Source organism: Corvus hawaiiensis, chromosome 15, assembly GCF_020740725.1.
Source record: "Corvus hawaiiensis isolate bCorHaw1 chromosome 15, bCorHaw1.pri.cur, whole genome shotgun sequence".
Lineage (NCBI taxonomy): Eukaryota > Metazoa > Chordata > Aves > Passeriformes > Corvidae > Corvus > Corvus hawaiiensis.
In genome coordinates this window covers 9,747,288-9,767,401 of record NC_063227.1, presented here as the reverse complement: position 1 = coordinate 9,767,401, position 20,114 = coordinate 9,747,288, and the positions used below count along the sequence as shown (strand labels likewise).

The window sequence follows — 20,114 nt, the reverse complement described above, 5'->3', positions numbered from 1 at the left end:
CCCTGGTCCCCAACTCTTTCCTGCAGACAGTTTCGGGAGGGGGTGGGTGGTTCAGGACTCGGACAACAACTGAAACTTGGGGCAGGGTTTGGCAAAACGTGAGCGCCGCTGCTCTGATCTAGGACTAACAGGGCTGCCTCCAGGAACAGGAGAAAACGAACACCTAAAATCCCAGCGGAGGGCTGGCAGATCCCCTCCCACCTGGAAACTGGGGGAAAATCAGTCCTTGTGCTGCTCTGGTGACACTCCCCTGGCTAAAGTGAGGGATGGAGTAGCCGGGGAGACTCAGATCCGCTCTGCTGAGCCCCCGCGTTGGGAACAAAACCCTTGCGCAGCCCCCCAGCCCCGGGACGGGCGCCGGCCCCCCCGGGGCACAGAGAACTGCGATCCTCCGGGAACGGGGCCATCCGCGGCCGCGCAAACAGCGCGTTTGGGCCGGGAAAGGGCCCCGGCGATGGCTATTCCTGCCGCCTGGTCCGGATATTGCATTGATTCGTTATATCAGTTATGGCATTTGGGGTAAAATATTAATAGTAATCGCACTAGTAAATAAATAGTCATCAAATAGTAAATAAATACTAGTAGAATCAGAGGGCTTTGTGCTTGCAAAAACTTAAAGGAGAGGGAAAATAAATCGAACAACCTTTGAAATTCAAGATGTCGGGCAATTTGGAGAAAAAAGAGAAAAACGCACCTTAGCGAAGTGGGACAAGTGGCTGCGGGAGAAGGAGCAGTGCCAGGGCTGCGACCCACCGGGGGTGCTCCAGGGTGCGGGGATTAACTCTTTGGGGAGGAAAAAAACCCCGACCCACGGCTCCGAGCGTTGGGGCTTGGTGGGATGCAGCAGTGCAGCGGCAAGGAGGGCTGGATCCCCAGCTCCGGCAAACAGCGGTAACAGTCTGCCATAAAATTAGACCCGGGGAGGGTTTCCACTGCCGGGGCTGCCCCGGGGAGCGGGGGCAGGGAACCGGGCTCCTTCCCTGTCGGGACGCTGAGGGGGACGCAGGCGCAATTACCGGGGAAGCGGGGAGGGCCTCCCCAAAATGCCACCACGGGGCGGGGGGCAGAGAGTTGCTTTTCTTCTTGTTTAGTCGCTCTCTTAAACACAGCCAGAAAAGAACATTAAAGGCATTTCTAGATTTCGTTTCGGTTTAGGTTTTTTTTTAAGTTTTCTTTTTTATTCCCATGCTCTTAATTTTGAAAAAAAAAAAATCACAAAACATAACTTATAAAACAATATATACTGCATCCTTATCCACAACAGCATAATTGAAACATCCAGCGTAACGTTTACCACAGGTGTGAAATACACTGGGAAAGAAGTACCGTGTGCATTTTATGTCTCTTTGTCATCTACAGGTAATAAGTATCGACAAAAATAAGCAACAAATATGCCTGCAATTAAACTTCATATGCGTTTTGTATGCGTATTAATAAAAATCATATTTATCATTTCCATGTTTTGTTTGTTGGTTTTTTCCCAACAAGCACTTGTAAAAGTATCTATATTTACATAATAACACCTTAAGATAATAACACCTTAAGAATTTTTTAGGTTCCTTGTTTTTCCTTCACATTTAGAAAAGCAAGGAACGCTTTCAGCTTGGCTAAGAACCTTTCCGGACGCCGAGGCTCGCTGTTTCTCTAGCAGAGATGCAGTATCTGAAATCACTTCATAACAGACCATTTTTCGTCGTTTTTTCTAGACTTTCTAAACGGGGGTTGGTTTTTAGTTTTACTTTTCAAAGAGAAAAAACACCCCCTGCATTTAAATAAAGATGAATGATAATTTCATTATCAGGATAAGAGTTTGGATGGGGAAAAAGATGAACAGTTTTCGCATTGCTGAAGGGTTTCTATGCTCTCTCACAACCAGGGATACTGCAGTCTTTTGGAAAGGATGAAGAGGTAGGAACCTTGAGCTGCTTAGTATCAGGAATGACTGGATTATAGCTTCCAACTAAAGAAAAAACATCAAGAATCATGCATTTTAAAAACAGTTTATTCAACGGCCAAGGACAATGATCCGGCACAATGCAACGGTAGATATAAATATAACCTTATATAAGTGGTTGACCCTTGTCATTATTATTTTAATAGTTTCATACCTAATATTTTAACCATTTTCCCCCCGCAGATTCTACTCTGCGATTTGGTTTTTTTTTTCCTCCCCTCTTACACCAACCTTTTTTTTTTTTTTCCGAGTGTGATTCTGTTTCTCAGTGGTAAACATTAACCAAACTCTTCCCGTGCGACAAGCGGCCAAGAACCGTCCCACCAGCTCTTACCACCGCGGCGTCCCCTCCTGCCGCCCTCCCCGCGGGGCAGCGGCCGCCTTACCGACTCCTGTGCAAGTTCAAGTAAACACATACAACCCGCATAACCCAGAGAAAAAAATTGCAACTTATCCATGTACCAGATTTCGGTGTCTCTTGCAAAAGTTTTCTGGTCCGTTTACGGTTTTAGACGGGGTATTTTTTTTTAATTTATTTTATTTTTAATGTATTTTTAAAGCGCTGGTTTTTTGGTTTCATCGTTGGTTTGCATTTTTTTTTTTTCCCTAGACAGTCGAAGTCCGCGGAAGTTTTGGGGGATTTTTTTTTTTTTTTTGGGGGGGGGGGGGGAGGGTGGTGCTTTATTTTATTTTTTTTCCTCTCTCACTTGCTTGGGTTTTGCTTTTAATCATCATTGGGTTTAATTTATTTTTTTTCTTTTCCGTTAAACGTCGCTTTGCTTCTGCTTTGCTTTGTCGGCGGTGCTTTGTCGGAGGTGGTTTGTGTCAAGTCCGTCAACTGTTGTACTGACAGGCGTTTAGACTAGAGCCGGGGCTTTGCAAACTGCTGTAGCCGAAACTGGAGTGCTGCTTTGATTTCAGTCTGAGGCTGGCTAAGCTGGAGTTGCAAGTGTCCCGGTAGACGCTGTAGGGCGAGCCCGGTGGCCCGTAGGGACAGGCCGGCGAGGACATGGCCGAGTTGAGCGAGGAGCCGCTGATGTTGTTGATGTTGTTGAGGCCGGAGTTGGCCATGCCCGGCACGGCCGAGTGGCCCATACTGGAGGGCATGTTCATGGAGGGGATGCTGCTGGGCGCCGAGAACATGGACTGCGAGGAGAGGGGGCTCATGGAGTTGAAGAAGGTGAAGCTCTTGGTGGAGAGCGGCGCCGGGGTGAGGCTTTTGGCGGCCCAGTTGTTGTAGGGGTAGCCGGCGTACATGTCGTCGTAGGGCTGCATCAGCCCGCTGAACTGGGGCACGTAGCCGTTCTTGCACAGGTCCATCTGCTGGTTCCGCTCCCGCTTTCTCCACTTGGCTCGGCGGTTCTTGAACCAAACCTGCGTGGGGAGGGGGGAGCGACACGTCTCGGTGAGTGCGGGACCACAGCAGCCCCCCACCCCGCCGACGGTGCGCAGATGCGCGCAGGTACCCGCAGCCCAGCGCCTGCTCCCCCCAGCCCGGCCATCTCCTCCGGGATGCCAGAGCAGGCTCCGCGGCCCCACACCGCCTGTCCCCGCCGCCCCCCGCCCCCGCGGGATGGGGTCCCGCTCCGCAGGGTGCCTGCGCGCACACCGGGCTCTGCGCGCATCCCTCTCTGTCCAGCGGGATGTACCAGCCGGGATGCGCGCAGCCGCCTCTCTGCCAAGGGTGCCTGCGCGTCTGTCCGCGTCCCCCCCGTCCCCCGCCCCCCGCCGCCCCTTTCCCGGAGCCAGGCGGGGGGCGAAGAGACGTCCCGCTCTGATTAGGGCCGGCTCGCCCCAGCTCTGCCGCGTTTCCGAACGCTAATGCTGTGTAATAAAAGTCCCCTGTTACAGATCATAAAAAAAGGGATTGGATTAGTATGTTTAGGTTAAAAAAAAAAAATCAATCCCCGCATCGCCCTCGGATAGATGCAGCCTCTGCCTTTATATCTAATGAGAATTTACAGCCCTAACTAGGAAACAGAGAAGCGGGGCCGCTCCTGATATTTGATGCAAAACCGGATCCAATCTCACTCTTACTATTTAGATATATAGATATATAGATATATAGATATATAGATATATACACATATATATTTAGCCCCCGGAAAGCATTTGAGCCCCCCGTGATGGAAGCCGGGCAGCTCCAAAATTCTTTAAAAATTGTTTAAAAATCAGCATCGTTCTGCCTGCCGCCTGCGCCCAGCTTGCGAGCCTCCTTTGCAGCATCCTCCCCACGGCACCCCGGCTTTCTTCCACTGAGCCGGGGCCCACGAGCTCCCTGCAGACACCGGGGCCCCGGCCCCGCGCAGGCTGCGCTCCCTTTGGAGCCGGGGCGGGGGCGGGGGACGGCTCTTGGGGCCTCCCCTCCCGGGCAGAAATGGCACAACTATTATTAAATACCGGGCTCGAGGATGGAAACTCCGTGGGGGAACGGATGGCTGAGTCTATTTTAAAAAATAACAATAATAAAAAGAATCCTGTATAAATAGGAAACGAAAGCCAACATGTTCAAAACCTGTAATATACTCCTCGGAAGGTGCTTCCAGACAGGAATTTCCTGAAAATGAGGGTAATAGTTTTAATTATGGCTCCTAGACATTTTAAAGGAAGGCCTTCATAGCAAATTAAGGTTAGATTTGCAATCTGCAATCTCAGAACATCAAACCCAAACATTTCCACACAGAGGGAGAACGAAATTATGTTAATTGCAACTCATATTTTAGTTTTATTTGCTCCCTGAAATATTCAACCAGTATTAATGCTCGGGCTTTGTTTTGTTTTAAACTCAATTAAGACAATGCTTTCAGACGCATTTGTTTCAGATGGGTGTTTACTCTTTAAATGTTTAAAGCAGAATCTCTGTAATCCGATTTGGTCACTCAAGGTTTAATTGCCAAATTAAACACAAAAAACGAAAAGAAAAAAAGAAAAAGTGGGTTTTCCGGGCGGTGGGGCTTCGCACCGCAGTTCCGTTTCCTCCCGTGCTTAGCCCACGGTCCCGTGGTGTGCGATCACCACCAAAACCGCGCGGGGAAATGTCCCGGGTGGAAAAAAAGCGCAGGGGAGGTGGACAAACAGAGACACAGCGATAGATCGGTAGAGACCGAGCCGCTTCGGCCCGGTCGTTCTCTGCCAGGATCTTTCACTCACAAATCTCTCTAAGAAACTGCTGAAATGTACATATATACACATACATACACACACACACACACACACATATATATATATATATTTATATATTTCTCGCTGTGCGCAACAACGTTATCGAACCTCGAGTCTGGCTAAGAGGGACATATGTATTTACATATATATATGTACACCATATGTATATACATACACCATATATATATATATATATATATATATATATATATATATATATGGTGGCATCGGCTCCCAGGCGTGTAAAAATCCAGCGCCTTCGCGGTACAAGGTTGTGTCTTCAGCGCGTATTGACTTTGCGACCGCTCCCCAGTCCCTGCCCTTCGCTTTCGGCCTCCGCAAACAGCCCGCGGCCTTGGGAGATGCGCGGCCGGGAGGGCCGGCACCGAGACCCGCACTGTGCGGATTAGATCTCGCGATCCCGCTGCCGCAGTAGCGTGGGGCAGTGGTTTGTTGGGACATGGCCGTTGCGATTACTGGGAATAACCAGAGTAAAGGGAAGATGGGATGGGAGCTTGCTCCATCCCCGCGCCGCGTTTCGACCACTCCAGAGGGTTCTTTCCCCCACAGTCCGACCCTTCCCCACCCCGGCCTTTCGCTGCTCCCTGCACCGCTCGCCGCCCACTTTTCGAACCGGTCCCCAGTGCGGGGCCGACGGTCGCGACCCGCTCCGGGCGGCATCTCTCCGTGGCCGAGAGCTGAATTTCTCCTCTCCGGTCTGGACCCCAGTTTTGGTCATTAAAATCCAGCCCAGAGCAAACCGCCGCAGCGCTCCCAGAAGGGGCAGCTTCCCCGAGCCCCCCACCCTCCGGCGGCCCCAGAGCAGAGTTCGGTCCCGGCGGGACTGCAGCCCCTCTTACCCGGACTCGGGGCTCGGTGAGGTTGGTCCAGACGGCGATCTCCTCCCGCATGCTCATGTCGGGGTAGCGGTTCCGCTGGAAGGTGGCCTCCAGCTCCTGCAGCTGCTGGCTGGTGAAGTGGGTCCGCTGCCGCCGCTGCTTCTTCTTCTTCGCCGGGTCGTCGGCGGCCCCGTCCTCGTTTTTCTGCTCGCCGCTACGCTCTTTTTCTGCGAGGGGGTCGGGTTGGGGATGGTTGGTTTATTTGTTTTTCCTTTTTTTTGTTTTGTGTTTCTTTGCTTTAGTTTTTTTCCCACTACAGGCACACAAAGGCAGACACCCCCGCTCCGCACCCAGCGCTGCCCACCCCACCGGAGGCACGCGTGGGGGCACCCACTCGTGTCCCGCTGGGCCCTGCACCCAGCGAGCGCCCCGCAGCCGAACCCGGCCCTTCCCGGGCTGGCTGGGGAAGGAGAACGGAGCCCTGCGGGCCCAGGGCACGCAGGGACGCAGCAGGAGGGACCCTCAGAGCGGCTCGGAGCAGGCCCGAGGGGTGAGTGCATTCGTGGGGAGCGGGGTCCCCGCATCACCGGCCGCTCCGCCTTTCTACGGCACCTTCTCGCTCCCTCCAAACCAAGGCGTGATCTTTGCTCCATTGTCTTTGTTGTGCTCGGCCGCGACTGGAAACTTTGGAAGGGTAGGGGTGGAAAACCCAGGAGCAATTAATTGCGAAAGGCCCCTTCCGCTCCCCCACTTCATTCTCTTTTCATAACTATTTTATTCCTCATCTTTTAGGATTTTGGTGTTTATTTTAACACAGGGCTGAGCGAAGCCCTCCGCAAAAATCATATCGAAAGAAGGAAAGAAAAAAAGAACCACCGAGGAAGGTTTTCCTGGCCGGGATTTGCGCGGGCTGGGAGCAGGAATCCAACACTGGCCCTGCGAGCCCCCTCTCCCCTCTCGTAACGGGCTCTCTGGCTCTCCAAGCCCGGGTTTCGGCCCGGTTTGTCCCGGCTGAAGCGCTCGGAGAGCGACTGAAGGGGCTCAACCAAAGTGCTCCCGGGCTGGGCCCCGGCGGCGCAGGAAAGGTGCGGCCGGGCCGTGCAGGGCCGGGGGCCGCGGCCAACCCCCGGCCTCGGTCCTGCTGCTGCAGAAGGGAAAAACGGCCGCGAGTTTTTCCTTTTAGAGTTTTTTTTTTCCTCCTCCTTTTAAGAGGGTTTTTTTTAAACCCCCTTTCAGAGGGTTTTCTCCCCGGCGGGCCCGGGGGCATTTCTACAGCTCCGACCTCTGCGAGGTAAGCGGGAGTCTAAAAATAATCGCGTGCTGAATCCAGAGCCCGGGAGGACTCGTCCTTGCAAAGTCACCTTTGAAAAGCACCTCGCTGGGAACCCTCCACAGCGAAAGGGGTGAGGGTGCGAGCGAACCTCAGCTGCTCAGTGGACCCCCAAAAGGGGCCGATGGCTCTCCGGCTTTGAGGCAACCAAGGCCTCTCAGCACAGACCCCATCGCCCCAGGCCCCTGGTCCCCAGACCGGCCGAGCCGCATGGCCCGGCGGCGGAACAAACAAAAATAACCTCCGCCGCCAAAACAAATTCTCCCGCTTTCGGCTGGGAACAGCTCGAATAAACGGGGCCGAGAGGGAGCGGGAGGCGATCGGGAAGCGGCAGTGGTCCCGATGGGCTCCGGCCGCGGGCCCTCGCCCAGCGCTGACTTTAACCCTCCCTGTCTTCCCTAAAAATCTGGCCTCAGCGCAGGGCTGTGATACAATTCCAAATCGTAAGGCAAGGCATCTTTAATCGTCTTTTGTAACTTTCTTTTTTTTTTCCATTAAAAAAATATTAAAATCTGAAAGTATTTTGCAGCTTCTCAGAGAAGAAAGGCAGGCAGCTCCTCAGCCCTCCTGCAGCACCGAGGGGTCACACACAGGGGTAGGGCAAAATGCAGCAAATCTCCCTCTCTAATCTCCAATAATCCCCTCTAATCTCAGAGTCCCTTCCAGACGCCGGTCCCTAACTTTGTTTGCGAATCAGGCCGGGAGGCACAACCCAAAACCTCTTTATCACCGAGTGCCACTTCGGGACCGACTCTTACCACAGCCACTCTCTAGGTTATGAGACCTGCTAAGACTCCGAGGAGCAACAACATCTATTAGAAAATTAAAATTATATAAAACATAAACTCCCTTTGAAACGGTCTTGCTGGAGAAGGAATATCACACTCCTTCCTGAAGCTTTTGTTCCTTTCTTCTACTTTTCCCTTGTCATTCTAAAAATGTTGTTGTTTTAATTAAATGCAATCTGAGAGAGCACAGCGTTCCCTGCAGCCCTCGCACACGGTGGTCAGGGCATGGGGATCCTTCCCTTTTCCTGCGGGGAAAGCGCTCAGCCCCCACGCAAAACCTCTCTGCGGCCGCGCACATCCCCTCCACAGCGGCCCGCGCTGCCTGCCTTGGCCTCACGCTGCCTCTCTGGCTCTGCCTGCCCTTTCTTTCTTTTTTAAAGTTTTTTTTTCGCTGACAGAGAGATCTTTTTCCATTTCTGCACCACCCGAGCTGGAAAATAAACCCGGGCAAAAGCTGACATTATTTCAGAAACATCCGGCAAAACCGCACTCCCTGAAGAGCCCCCCTTCCTCTCGATCCCATCAGTTAATAACTGCAGTTTTTATTTAAAAATAAATAAAAGAAATCAAAGAAAGCAGCTCCTGGGACGGGACCATGGAGCCATGTGTCCTCCCGACGGGCTGTCAGCCCCGGGCACGGCGGGGGAGGCAGCTCCAGGAAGGCCCCTGCCCCCCGCTCCGGTTCCCGGGGCTCGGTTGGGATGGAGGCGCCGCGATCACCGGCAGCTCTTGCTCACCCTTGTCCCTCCATCGGCTCCGGTTGCGCGGGGGGTGCAGGCACAGCACCCCCGGCCGCCCCGCGGAGGGAAGGCGCCGTGGGGAGGGGGAAGCAGCGCGGGGGGAGCGGGCCGGGGCCGCGGGGGCGCGGGGAGGGGGAGGGTTACCTGGCACCTCCGTGTCGGAGGATTCACTGGCTGAGTTGTCGATCGGGTCTCTGGGTTCCGAGGATCTTTGCAAATGGAAGCTGGAAGCCATGTCATGGGAGGGTTGGGGTCTCAAGCTCTCAGGCAGTCTCTCCAAATTCATTCCACCTTTAAAGGAATCCATGGCAGGGGCGCCGGGCTGCCTGGGGGAGTTTGCAGGTGTTTATTCCACACAGAAAGGAACAAGGAGCTTTTTTTTTAGGAAGAAAAAAAAATCAACAAAAAACAAAAGCAAATCCACTTATTACTAACAGTATTATTTTAAGGGTGTCGGAAGCAATCTGGGCAGTGCCTGGAACGTGGTTGTCTCTGCTGGGGAGAGGCACGGCGCTCCGGCCGCATAGGCAGGGAAATGGTAAAGATCCCTTACAGAGAAACGCGAGTTGCGAGTTGGACAGTTTAAAGCTAAAGAGATTAAAGTGACCTGCCCTAGAACAAATGCCTGTAGTTAAACGGGGCTCCTCCCCCTGAAGGTTAAAACCTCCCCGTCTCGCTCATGCATCACTCCATCTAGCGCTGGCCCAGCCCGGCCGCGCGGGACCTGCCTCCGCGCTCCCCGCCATCCGCGCCCCTTGCGCGCCCGCGGCCAGACCTGCGGGCCCCGCCGCCCCTGCCCGGCCCCCGCCGCCTGGCCGCGGCTCCTTCGGGGATGCCCTCCTTCCTCTTCACCCGCCGCCTCCCCCAAACTCGGTGATGTATTAAAAATATTTCACAAACGAATGAAAGGTGAACAATCCTCTGGGGACCCCCCGCCCGCCCCCAGCACCCCGTCAGTTCGCCCCCCTCCATAGTCCCCTACCACCCGGCAGCGCGCAGGTTGTACCCCCGCGCAGCACGGCATCTCCACGGGTATGCCCACACCCTTCCAGGCTGGGCCTCACGACCCGCGGAACCTCCGCACGCTGCAGTGGATGTGCACCCGCGCATCCCTCAGCATCTCTGTGCGGGGCTGAGTGACCCCAGCGCGTGTTTCAGTCCCACGGGGAATATGTTCCTGGAGGGGTGCTCGGGCTGTGGGCTGTGTCTGAACTGTTTTTAACCTTTTTAAACATAATTTTCCAGGCTGCAGGGGTTATAACAATGCTGCCCGGACCCTGCCTGGCGGCCGGGGGAACGCAGCTCGGGGAGCAGCGGCAGTGCCATCTCTCCCATCACATCATCTTTCAGCACATGATTAATAACAAATAATTTTCCTGCTGCAGCCGAACTCGCCATGACCCTCGAGAGGGTTCTCTGCGACTCTGCCAGTCCGGAGGCCGGGGCAGCCAGCGGGGAGGGGGTGGGAGACACCCCCACTCCTCCTCGGCAGACCCCCTCTCCTGCGTCGGTCACCTGTGCACCCTGTCCCGATGCAGGGGCGTGTGGAGCAGGGCTGGTCCCCGGTGCTGCCCACGCAGGCCGGGATACGGCCTTAGCCTTCCTGGATAACACCTCGGTATTTTGGCGAAGTGGAAAAACCCACGGGGGAAGGAAGGTGGGAACCGCGGGTAGCGGGGGTGAGGGGAAAGGGAGGAAGGGAAAAGGGAGGAAGACCATGGCTGTGACTGCCTGGGGAAAGGACCCTCTCTCCTCTCTCCTTTCTTGTCTCACTTTAACTGATCTATCCTGACACTCTATTTTGCTTTCAAATCAAGTAAAGATGTGGGAGAGAACTTTTGAACTGTTTTGTGGAAAAGTGGAGGGAAGCAGTGTTCCAGCCGCGCAGGCTTTTTCCGACCCCGCCGGGCTGATGGAGTCGGGCCCGCCCCGCACCCCCGGCAATGCCCCGCAAAGCCCGGGGACCCCAGGCGGGGGGAGCTCAAAGCTCCCAACCCCTTCACCTCTGGTCTTAAGCACCGTTCAGGGGATGTACATGCGGGTGCTGTCAGGGTCAGCTCTCACGAGCTCTTTTTTTTTTTTTTTTTTTTTTTTTTTGGTGACATCTTGATGTCTTTCTGTCTGTTCGCCGCTCCTGGTTGAACTTCGCTCAGGAGTCTGCAAACGACTGGGAATTTCGAGCACCCGAGGTGAACCAGACAACCTCGGGGCTATTTAAGATGGACGTGGTTTAAAATGCAAATATTTACCACGGTCTCTGGGCCTCGAGGGGTTCAGCTGATGCAGGAGCCCACAGGCACGGGAAGGATGGAGACCTCCTCCCGTGTGAGAAGCAAGGGGTGGGAACGGCCTTTCTCCCAAGGGGGAGGTGAATAGACTGCAAACGTGCATCGTGTCTGAGACCCTTCACAGTCCCATTTTTTCCCTTTATTTCCGTGGGCGGCAGCCCGGGGTCGGCGTGCGGGGGCTCCCTCACCCTCGGCGGAAGGGGGACGGAGCCCGGCGGGCTGTGATGGAGGGAGGCGGTGGGACTCGTTGACCTTAAGGGTCTTTTTCAACCTTGATGGTTCTATGATTCCACGAGTCTGTCAACAGTCCGGCTCCGCTCCCACTGCTCTTAAACCCACTGCTCACAGCAGCCTCTGAACCAGAGGCAGCATTTTCCGTTCCTTTTAATTTTCCTTTTTAAAAATAATGCGCTTAATTACAGTTTTTGTTCTGTTCTATAAAATCTAGTTTTAAAAGATTCGTTCTAGGTTCAATTTCTCCCTGCTGGGTGCAAAGACAGGCTCTGCCCGGGCACCGGCATTATTCTGCCGAGGCGGCGGCCGCGGTAATGCCGGGTCCGGATGTCTCCCAGGGCGATCGCAGCTCAGTTCCTCCTGAGGTGTCACCGGGGCAGACATTCCCCGATACCGCCCCTAAATAGAGAGTAACGGGCTGGCCCTCGGGAGCCAGAGCAGCTCCTGGTTCTCTCCTGACCGTCCCCACGAGTGTCCGCGCCCGGGCCGTGGTGTGGGCGGGCATTTACTGCACACCTGCGCACGGGTTGGCAGTGGGAGAATGTATCATCGATCTACCTAATCTTCTATCTATTTTATCTATACCATGTATCTGTCTTCTCTGTGTGTCTCATCTGTCTTTCGTGGATTTAAAGGCATCCTCTCGCTCTGCGCTCTGTGGAGCGGACACAGCCCTACAGCATAGAGCCAAATCCTCCCGGTTATTCCCGTTGCTGGTCACGACGCTTATGTCACGACAAGAGAGCGTGCCCCCAGAGCAGTCATCCCCAAATCTGCGCTGTCTCCTCTTTCCTCCCGTCCAAGCGCGCTCTGTTTCGGGATGGCGAGGACATCTCTCTGCCGGCAACTCCTTCCACTAGGTGCTACGTCACGGGTCCATTCACGTGACGTCATTCGCTGCCTCCCTGACGTCACTCCTCACCTTTCAGGCAGGCCACGAGCAAGGCAAGCCTTGATGTCCCACTCGGAGCTGGCTGCTCCTCCCGGGGCTTTAAAGCGGCCCAGCGGCCCCACGGGTTGGGCAGGACGGGGGCACCGGGCTCGGGTTCCCCTTCTCCCACCGCCTCGCGGGGGGCTGAGGGAGCTGCCGGAAGGAGGAGGGGCCGCAGCAGCCCCCAGGACGTCCCTGGGGAGCCGCGACCTGCGTGGGCGTGGGAAGGGCCGGGCAGAGGTGGAGGGAGGGAGGGTGGGGCCGGGGCCGAGCGGGACCCGCGGAGCTCCGGCGGGGACACGGGGTGGCGGGACAACTTTGCGTGGGGACGCTCCGCGTGGGGTGGCTGGAGAGCACCGCCGCTCCGCGCCCGCGCAGCCACCGCGCTCCCTGGCTGGGGAGTGCCTCAAGGATCTGTAAAAAGTTGGAAACCCGCAAATAAACCGCTCCGCTTCCTCCTACTATAAATAACCCCAGAACTAAGGATGGCGCTTGGAAATAAATCAGCGCTGGTCACACCAGTGACAGCCCCATGAAGAAGAGACACGTCTATCCGAGAGCGGGACTCTGGCGGCCCCAAGGGGACAGAGCCGTGTCACTCCCAGGTGTCTGAAGGGGGTCCCTACTTTCGGAGAGGGGCTCCCATCCTCGGCTGGTTGCGGTGGTTGCAGCCAATGCCAAACCACCTGGGCCGTATATCAGCTGGTGAAGTTCAGTCTCTGCCAGCTTTTCCTTTTCAGATTTATTAATGTTGTATAAACTCAGATTCGGTCTATAAATTATTGGGAATTGTTACAAAAATGAAGACATCTCCTCCCAAGCACGCCTCTACCCGGGAAGAGATGGAAGCCCTCTCAAAAATAGAGCTGCAGTGAGGCAAGAGAGAAGGGAGAAGCCCTCCAATGCAAACTCAACTAAATTCAGTTCACCTACACCCAGCCCAACGCCGTCCAAACAAATCCAACTCAAACAAACTTAGTCCAACCAAACCCAACCCAGCTCAGCCAAACTCAAGTCAGCTCAGTCAAACCAAACCAAACCAAACCAAACCAAACCAAACCAAACCAAACCAAACCAAACCACACCAAACCACAACGAAAGCAACCGGACCAAGCCAAGCCAAACCCAAACAATGCAATCCCAGCCAAACCAAGCCCAAACCAAGCCAGCCAACCTCCTCCGGCGCCCCCTTCATTGAACCCAGGAGGCAGGAGCTGCTGCAGGAAAACAACTTTTAATAACAGAACCATCCAAAAAATGCCCAGCGGGCATGCCTTTGCTGATGCGTGTCTCTGACCCACGGGATGCCCACGCGTGTCAGAAGAAGTAGGGACTGGGGATGCGTGCTCGAGTGTGCACAGGACTGCGCGATGCCCTGCAGAATATGGAGCGCACTGCGGGGGGCGGGGGTTGTTGTTGAGCTGTACCGTGGGAGTGGTGTCCATCGGGGAAATGTTTCGGGGGTGTCCTGACCCAAAACAGCATCACCCCAAGTGAAAAGCACGACCCTTACGCACAAGGTGGAGATCCGCGTTTACGCCCCCGTGCAAGGCAAAGTTCTGCTCTCTCCACGCGACCGCGGCCCCGGCCTGAAGGGAAAAGGAAATAAAACCCCAAAACGGTGAAAGGAGCCCCCGAATCTCCCGACCTAACCCTAACCCCAGAGCGGAGCAAGAGCCGGGTCCTCCAAGGGCCGGGTGGAGAGGGAAGCAGAGAGAGGGAAGAAACCCAGCCTGAAGTGCGTGTTAAATCGCTCAGGAGGGGAAGGTGGAAAATTACGCTGGCTCCCGGCCGGCCTGTCCTCCTCTCCGCAGCCAGGACAGCAATTTTCCTAAGAAGTACAGCAAAACGAAATCAGCCCCTTTTGGACCCGTAGTCTTCGTCCCTCCGTATGTCGGCCAAGCCTCCGCCTTCCGCGGGAGCGCAGGGCCCCTCCGCGCCGCGGATGCTCTGCAGGAGGGTCTCCAGCGGCCTCCCTCGGCCCCCCCCGGCCTCCCACTGCCTCCCTGCCCCATCCCGCTCCCCTCGGTCCGGCCGACTCTGCCCCACCACCTCGGCTCTCCCCGCCACTGAAACACATGGGGGAAACACACAAGGAGGTGTTTGGTCCGGGACACTTCCCGGGGCACCTGGGACACCCGAGGCTGTCCCCCCACCCCGCCATCCGCATCCCTCTCCGGGGCTCCCCGGGCGCGGCGGCCAGCGGCAGCGCTTGAAAAAACCCGGGATGAAAAAGTTGAAGGCTTAATGTTTTCTGACAGATACAAATGATACCCCAAGGCTTTCTTGAAATGCAGCGACTGACGGCTGGAGAAACGGTTTTCTTATTCGGGTTTCTGCAGCTGGAAGCAGCCGGGGGTGGGGTGGGATGGTGCTGGTTCACTTCGGCCGTCATTCTACCAGCACCCCGAAAATAAAACCATTTCGTAGTTGTCCGATCTGGGACAACTTCTTTTTCCCCTCAAACCCTTGCCGGCACAGTCTCACCCTTGCCAGGAGATGCCTCCCAGCCCTCTTCGCATCCGTCAGACCACAGGCACTGAACTCTGCTCCAAGAAAATATGAATTTGCTGCTAGCAGCGGTTTGGATTTATCTCTGATAAACCTGATGTGAGCGGGAGAGTGTCAGTGCACTGCAATGAAACATCGGAGGATGGACAGCTCAGGAATATGTTGTTTTTTTTTTTTCCCAGGTGGGGGAAAAAGAGGGGAAAATCACAATATAGCCACACAATTCCCTCTCTGGGCAGAGCGAGCATGCTTTTCTGATTAATTGACAGAGGAAGGGGCACCGGAGTTTGCTAGGCAGCCTGCTCATATTACTCTGTGCATCTTTAGATCCCGAAATGTGGCTCTTTTGTGGGCTCAAAAAGATTCCTCTGAAACGGGATAATCAGAGGCCCGGGCACTCCGTTGGTATTTGTTGAAGACTCTTCTTCAGGAGAAAAAAGAGGCTGCATTTAAAATGAACGACATCAGGTTTCCTTGTGGGTTTCCCCCACCTTGTTCTGGGCGAGCAACCTCTTAATTGCTCCAGCATTTGGATGGGAGAAACACATTTCCCTTCAACAGGACATTTCCTGAAGGGCTGAAGTATTCTAATAATGCACTGGACTCTTTAATGTGCTTAGAACAGCAGCGAATCTCTGCAAGACCTACACATTTCCTGCCTTAAAATAAAAAATCAGAGAAATAATTAAATTCTGAGCACATTCATTTTATCTTCTATATTATTTTTTCCCCCTCCCTTTATATTTTTTCTTTTAAATTTTTCTCTTACTTTCTTTCCTTCTCCTCGTCGCCCCTCCCCATATATTTTTTTCCCCCTCTCTCCTTTCAAATTTTTCTTCTGACTTTTTTCTTATTTCTCCCCAAAGGGCTGATCTCGCCCCGCTGCTCGGCAGCACCGCGCTGCTCTCGGCACAGCTCCGCTCATTTCCACTGCCCCAGGAGCAAACACCGCCGAGATAAAGGCACGGGACACTTTTCTTTCCAGTTTCATTGTGGGAACGGCCGTATCTTAACGGGCACATCTCGGGGAGAGATAGGAACACACCGCCTTCCAGAGGGCTGTGCTAATCAGCGCGCCGGGTTAGATATAAAAGTTCAGGGCAAATAAAACGAATTAGTTTTATTAGCACGTTTAGGAGGCGGTCTAACGAAGGAATTCGGCTTTACTAGAGAATGTTTTCTCCTCCCCTTTTGTTATTTAGAAGCAATATATGTCCGAGCCGTTCATCACGGGAAGGAAATAATGAATTGTTTCATCTGCGGTCATTTTCTGGGAGAAATGTGCTCCCTTCTTTAAACTCGATAAGAAGGAGATATATATATATATATATATTTGGAAATACGTTTTCATAATAACACTTGCATGAACAATAAAACGCACTGTAAAGGAGAGGTGGCAGAGCCACCAGGTTATTGTTCGGCGGTGGGTTGCAGTAGGAAAAATCTGCCTCAGTCTCAGGCGCCTCTAACTCGTCTAAAACTTTCCCAGGGAAATGTGGCCACGGTTCCAGCGCGGGATTTCCAAGGACTTTGTTCATATTTCAGGCAAATGAAGGATTTTTGGGGAAGTTCTGCCAGTGAAGTAGACCTCAGGAAATATTTGGAAGTCAGTTTTTATATAGGCGGCTGGAGCTGGCGCAGGGAATAACCTGGAGAACATGGACTTTGGTTTGTTAAGTGGAAAACACATATTTTAAAATTGTTATTTAAAAAAAGCTAACGTCATCTAGGTTCTCGATTCAAGCACTTTGTATCCTTTTATGTTCAATTCGTGACTCGGACTTTGTGTTTGTCTGCAGCGTGGTTGGCAAAATTTGGGGAAAGACGACGAAATAATAGAAAATACTAGAAAGAATAGAAAACTCGCCTAGTGCCAAAGTTTTTAACGCGAGAATAAAAACGAAATCCACGGAAGATAACATCGGTGGGCATTCCCCACGTCCATTTAAGCGGGGTTAACACGCGGAGAAAAAACATTTCTCCCCCAGCTCCCGGACTTTACTCCGCTGCAGAAGCTGCGCGAAACCCGCGATATATGTACTTCCCAAAGATGGTGCCTATTTTTTAAATTAGGAAAAAAAACCCCCCAAAAAACAACAAGCCAAAAAATGGAAAGGAGAGGGGCTGCAGAATATTGTTTTCCTGAAAAGGAAAATTCATCGACGGCCCAGGGTCTCTCCGCCCGCCCGCCCTGCGCACCCCCGGCAGCAGCCGTCTCTTCGCCGCGGCAGCGCAGCCCCGCTGAGGCACCGCGCAGCCCCGGTCCGCATCACCCACATCCCCGGCTCGTCCTGGGGAGCTCCAGCCCCGCCGGGGCCGCCCGAGGCTCCGGGCATCGCTGTAGCACCCGGCGCTGCCGCCACCGGCCTCCCCCGCCGAGCGTACCGGGGATGAGCCGCGGAGCGCCCCGCGCCGCGGAGTGCCCCGAGCAGCAGCGCTGGGGGCTGGAAACGTTACGCTGCGTTTGGAAAAAAAATTAAATATATATATATATACACATAAAAAAATTACAAAATGAGGTAACCCCTCTGGAATTGCTTTTCCCAGCGCATTTGTCAGAGCTGACGAAGCGCAGAGGCCCCGAAAGAATTTATACACGGTATAAAGATGTCAAGGACTGCGCGGAGAGCGGAGCGGGGAGCGCGGGGAGGGAGGCGAGGCGAGGCCGCGGTGAGGGGCGCTCCCGGCGCCGGCAGCTCGTCCCGGCTCGGCTTTGTCTCGTAACCCCGGAGCGCTCCGCACCTCCGGCCGCGCCCGCGGTCCCGCGGCCGCCGCGGGAGCCCGGAGGAGGCGAGCGCAGCTCGGGGGCAGGACGGCTCCGCGGGACGGGCGCGGGCACTCGCGGCGTGGGGCGGGCCGGGGAGCGGGGCGCACGCGTGGGGGGCGGGCCGGGCGCACGGGGCCGGCCGGGAGGGACGGGCGGCGACACGCGTGGGGCGGGCCGGGCGCGGCGGGACGCGCGTGGGGCAACTCACCGGGCGGTGCACGCGGCGGCGGCGGGGTGCCGGGCCCGGCGGGCGCTGTGCGCGCCCCGGCCGCCGCTCCAGGCTTTTCTTGGGAGATTTCCCCGTCTCCTCCTGACGTCAGCCCCGTCCCAGGGTGCCGCAGACGGGGGAGGGCCGGGGGCAGGGCCGCCCTCACCGGGAGACCGGCGGCGCTGGCCGCCCCGCACCTCCGTCCTGCCGCCGAAGGCATCTCCGGGCCCGGCCCCCCGCGTCCCGCGACTCCCGCGTGGCCGAGCCTCTCTCGGGGAGCGGCTTCGTGCTCCTGGTTACGCGGCCCCTGCCCTCTTCATTTCCTCCCGGTTGGGGCTTTTGTCCGAGGGGGCAGGGACAAGGAATGGCCACTTTTTTTACTTCCCCCCCGCCCCGAAATACTCTCCTGTTTCAGGACCTCACTGTGGAGCTGGATGCGCAGCGCTGAGCACCCCAGAGAAGGCTGCGGTTAGCAGCCAGGGCTGGCCAGGCTGGAGGATGCAGGACTCTGGGAGATGCTTGCTTGGGTGATACAGGCACACTGAGCTCACTGCTCATTCCCAGGGCCTTGGTCCACTTCAATTTTCCAGGGATGCTTCTGGAGTTTCAGACACTGCACTTCTCATTCCTATCCCTGGAAGGTTCCCTCTCAAGAGAAAAACACAGAAGTCATGCAGTGACCAAGCAAACATGGCAGCAGCCTTGCACTTTCCTAAGTAGAGCAGGTCACACACTCGTACACAGGCTATAGATGTAGCTGAAAACCAAGGGCAACTAGTGTGGAATGGATCAGAAAGATAAATAGCATAAAATCAGGAACAGTCCAGTCCCACACTTGCCATTTGTTATAGAGAGAAGAAGTAAATGGGATTCACATGTCGAGCATTAGCTGGTTGTTAGCCTGTAAGATAATATTAACTTCAGTGCTCGCTGGTTTACTCCAGTTTTCCAAAGGCAGTTCCAGGAGGCACCCAGCCTGTAATTTAGGATGGCACATACTGTGTGAAAGAGGCTTTGGCACTGGGGCCTACCAGCACATCAAGGTGATAGTAACATAATAAAACTTTTGGAGAGGGAGTAGGAGCTCATAAATTAATGCATTCTACTGTTTTAATGCTGGGAGCTAACAATGTGTTTTCTGTTCAGCTGATCATCCCCTCTGCAGCCTAACAGCTGTTTTAAAGGTGCTGTGAAACTGAAGAGAGGGGAGATGATTGTCTTTAAATCAATGTTTAATGATGTGTTATTAGGAGAAAAGTCTTCCTCCAGCACCAGCAGATGTTTACATGTTGAGGATGGAAGGGAGCTTCCCAGGCTGCCTGTCTGCCTGAGAAGCTGGGGAGACACCCTGTGTCCCACCAGTCTTGCAGATGGCCCAGCAGTGGGGCACAGCTCATTCAGCACCAGGAGAGGCTTTGCCCAGGTCTTTGGGTGGGTGCTGAAGAAATTCTTCCGGGAGGTTGGACTAGAGGACCTTCAGTGATCCCTTCCTACTGTACCCAGCCTGTGATTCTGATTCCGTGAAGGTTTTCAAGTAATTTGAGTGATGACTATGAGTAGGTGAACAGGACAAATATTGAGAGCATCCTGTCCATGTTCAGCATGGGTTGTGGCTGTCAAGATCCTTTCTCCATAACAATCAGATATGGATGCTGGAATATCCCCCAGCTCAGGAGCCTCTTTCTGGAGGGACAAGCTCAGAGTAAACCCCTTTTAGAGGGGATCAAAAGACTTCTGGAGAGGCAAACAACTGGTCAGAGACCGTCCGGCAGGGCAGTGGGGCTGGCTTGTGGCCTCTGGGCTGCAAGGGCAGATCATATACAGATTCCACCCCTCTTAGCCTGGGAGACAGTCCTGGCTGAATGTGTATTATAGGCTGGAAGCCTGACTGAGCTCCTCAGCCACGTAGGTCAGTTGGACTGAGACATTCCTGAACACTAACAGCATTAACAGCAAGCTCCAGGTACTAGAAAAACAAGTGTAGCTTTGAGGCAAGATGTAGGAGTGAACTGAGATAAGGTGGGAATAGAAGCTGTGAGTATAAGCAGGTGCCTAAATCGTGTTATTTCCTTCATGCTTGATTCAGAGGTGGATTAATTAGTCTCAGTGTCTGCTTTTCTCAGCTTCCAGAATAAAAGATGGTAGTTGCAAAGCTTCTCTGCCCGAGAAGATATGAGATGGATTGAGGTGCCAATAACACACCAGGGCTTGTGCCCAAAAGACAGCGAGGAGTGTCCAGTGCTGCAGGGGGTTGGGAGGGAAGGGCAGCTCATCACCAGCTGACCCTCCCGATGCCAACCAAACCACAATCCAATCATCTCTAAGCCAAGCCAGTTTCCAAAAGTTTGTTTCCACAGCCAAG

At 54.4% G+C, this 20,114-nt stretch overlaps 1 protein-coding gene across 5 annotated transcripts; it reads right to left on the bottom strand.

Annotated features, from left to right (window-relative positions):
* Positions 1-2,674: 2,674 nt before the first annotated feature.
* Positions 2,675-17,803, bottom strand: PITX1 (paired like homeodomain 1). 5 transcript variants are annotated; one of them, XM_048320256.1, is made up of 4 exons: positions 17,753-17,803; positions 8,958-9,139; positions 5,977-6,182; positions 2,675-3,328 (listed from the first exon to the last, which is right to left on the bottom strand). In XM_048320256.1, exons 2-4 carry the CDS (start codon positions 9,118-9,120, stop codon positions 2,789-2,791), a joined length of 909 nt encoding a protein of 302 aa, XP_048176213.1. In that variant the 5' UTR covers positions 9,121-9,139; positions 17,753-17,803; the 3' UTR covers positions 2,675-2,788. The 5 variants fall into 5 exon arrangements, with proteins under 5 accessions (XP_048176213.1, XP_048176211.1, XP_048176215.1 ...); XM_048320254.1 differs by having other exon boundaries at positions 8,958-9,186; positions 17,753-17,780; XM_048320258.1 differs by having other exon boundaries at positions 8,958-9,135; positions 17,753-17,772.
* Between the last annotated feature and the right edge of the window lie 2,311 nt (positions 17,804-20,114).

Excerpts from the sequence above, each read along its gene's own strand:
- PITX1 (XM_048320256.1), bottom strand. The coding sequence starts at position 9,120 with ATGGATTCCTTTAAAGGTGGAATGAATTTGGAGAGACTGCCTGAGAGC. Across the intron at positions 6,183-8,957 it reads CTCCGACACGGAGGTGCCAG|AAAAAGAGCGTAGCGGCGAG; the intron begins GTAACCCTCCCC and ends ACCCCCTCGCAG. Across the intron at positions 3,329-5,976 it reads TCACCGAGCCCCGAGTCCGG|GTTTGGTTCAAGAACCGCCG; the intron begins GTAAGAGGGGCT and ends CTCCCCACGCAG.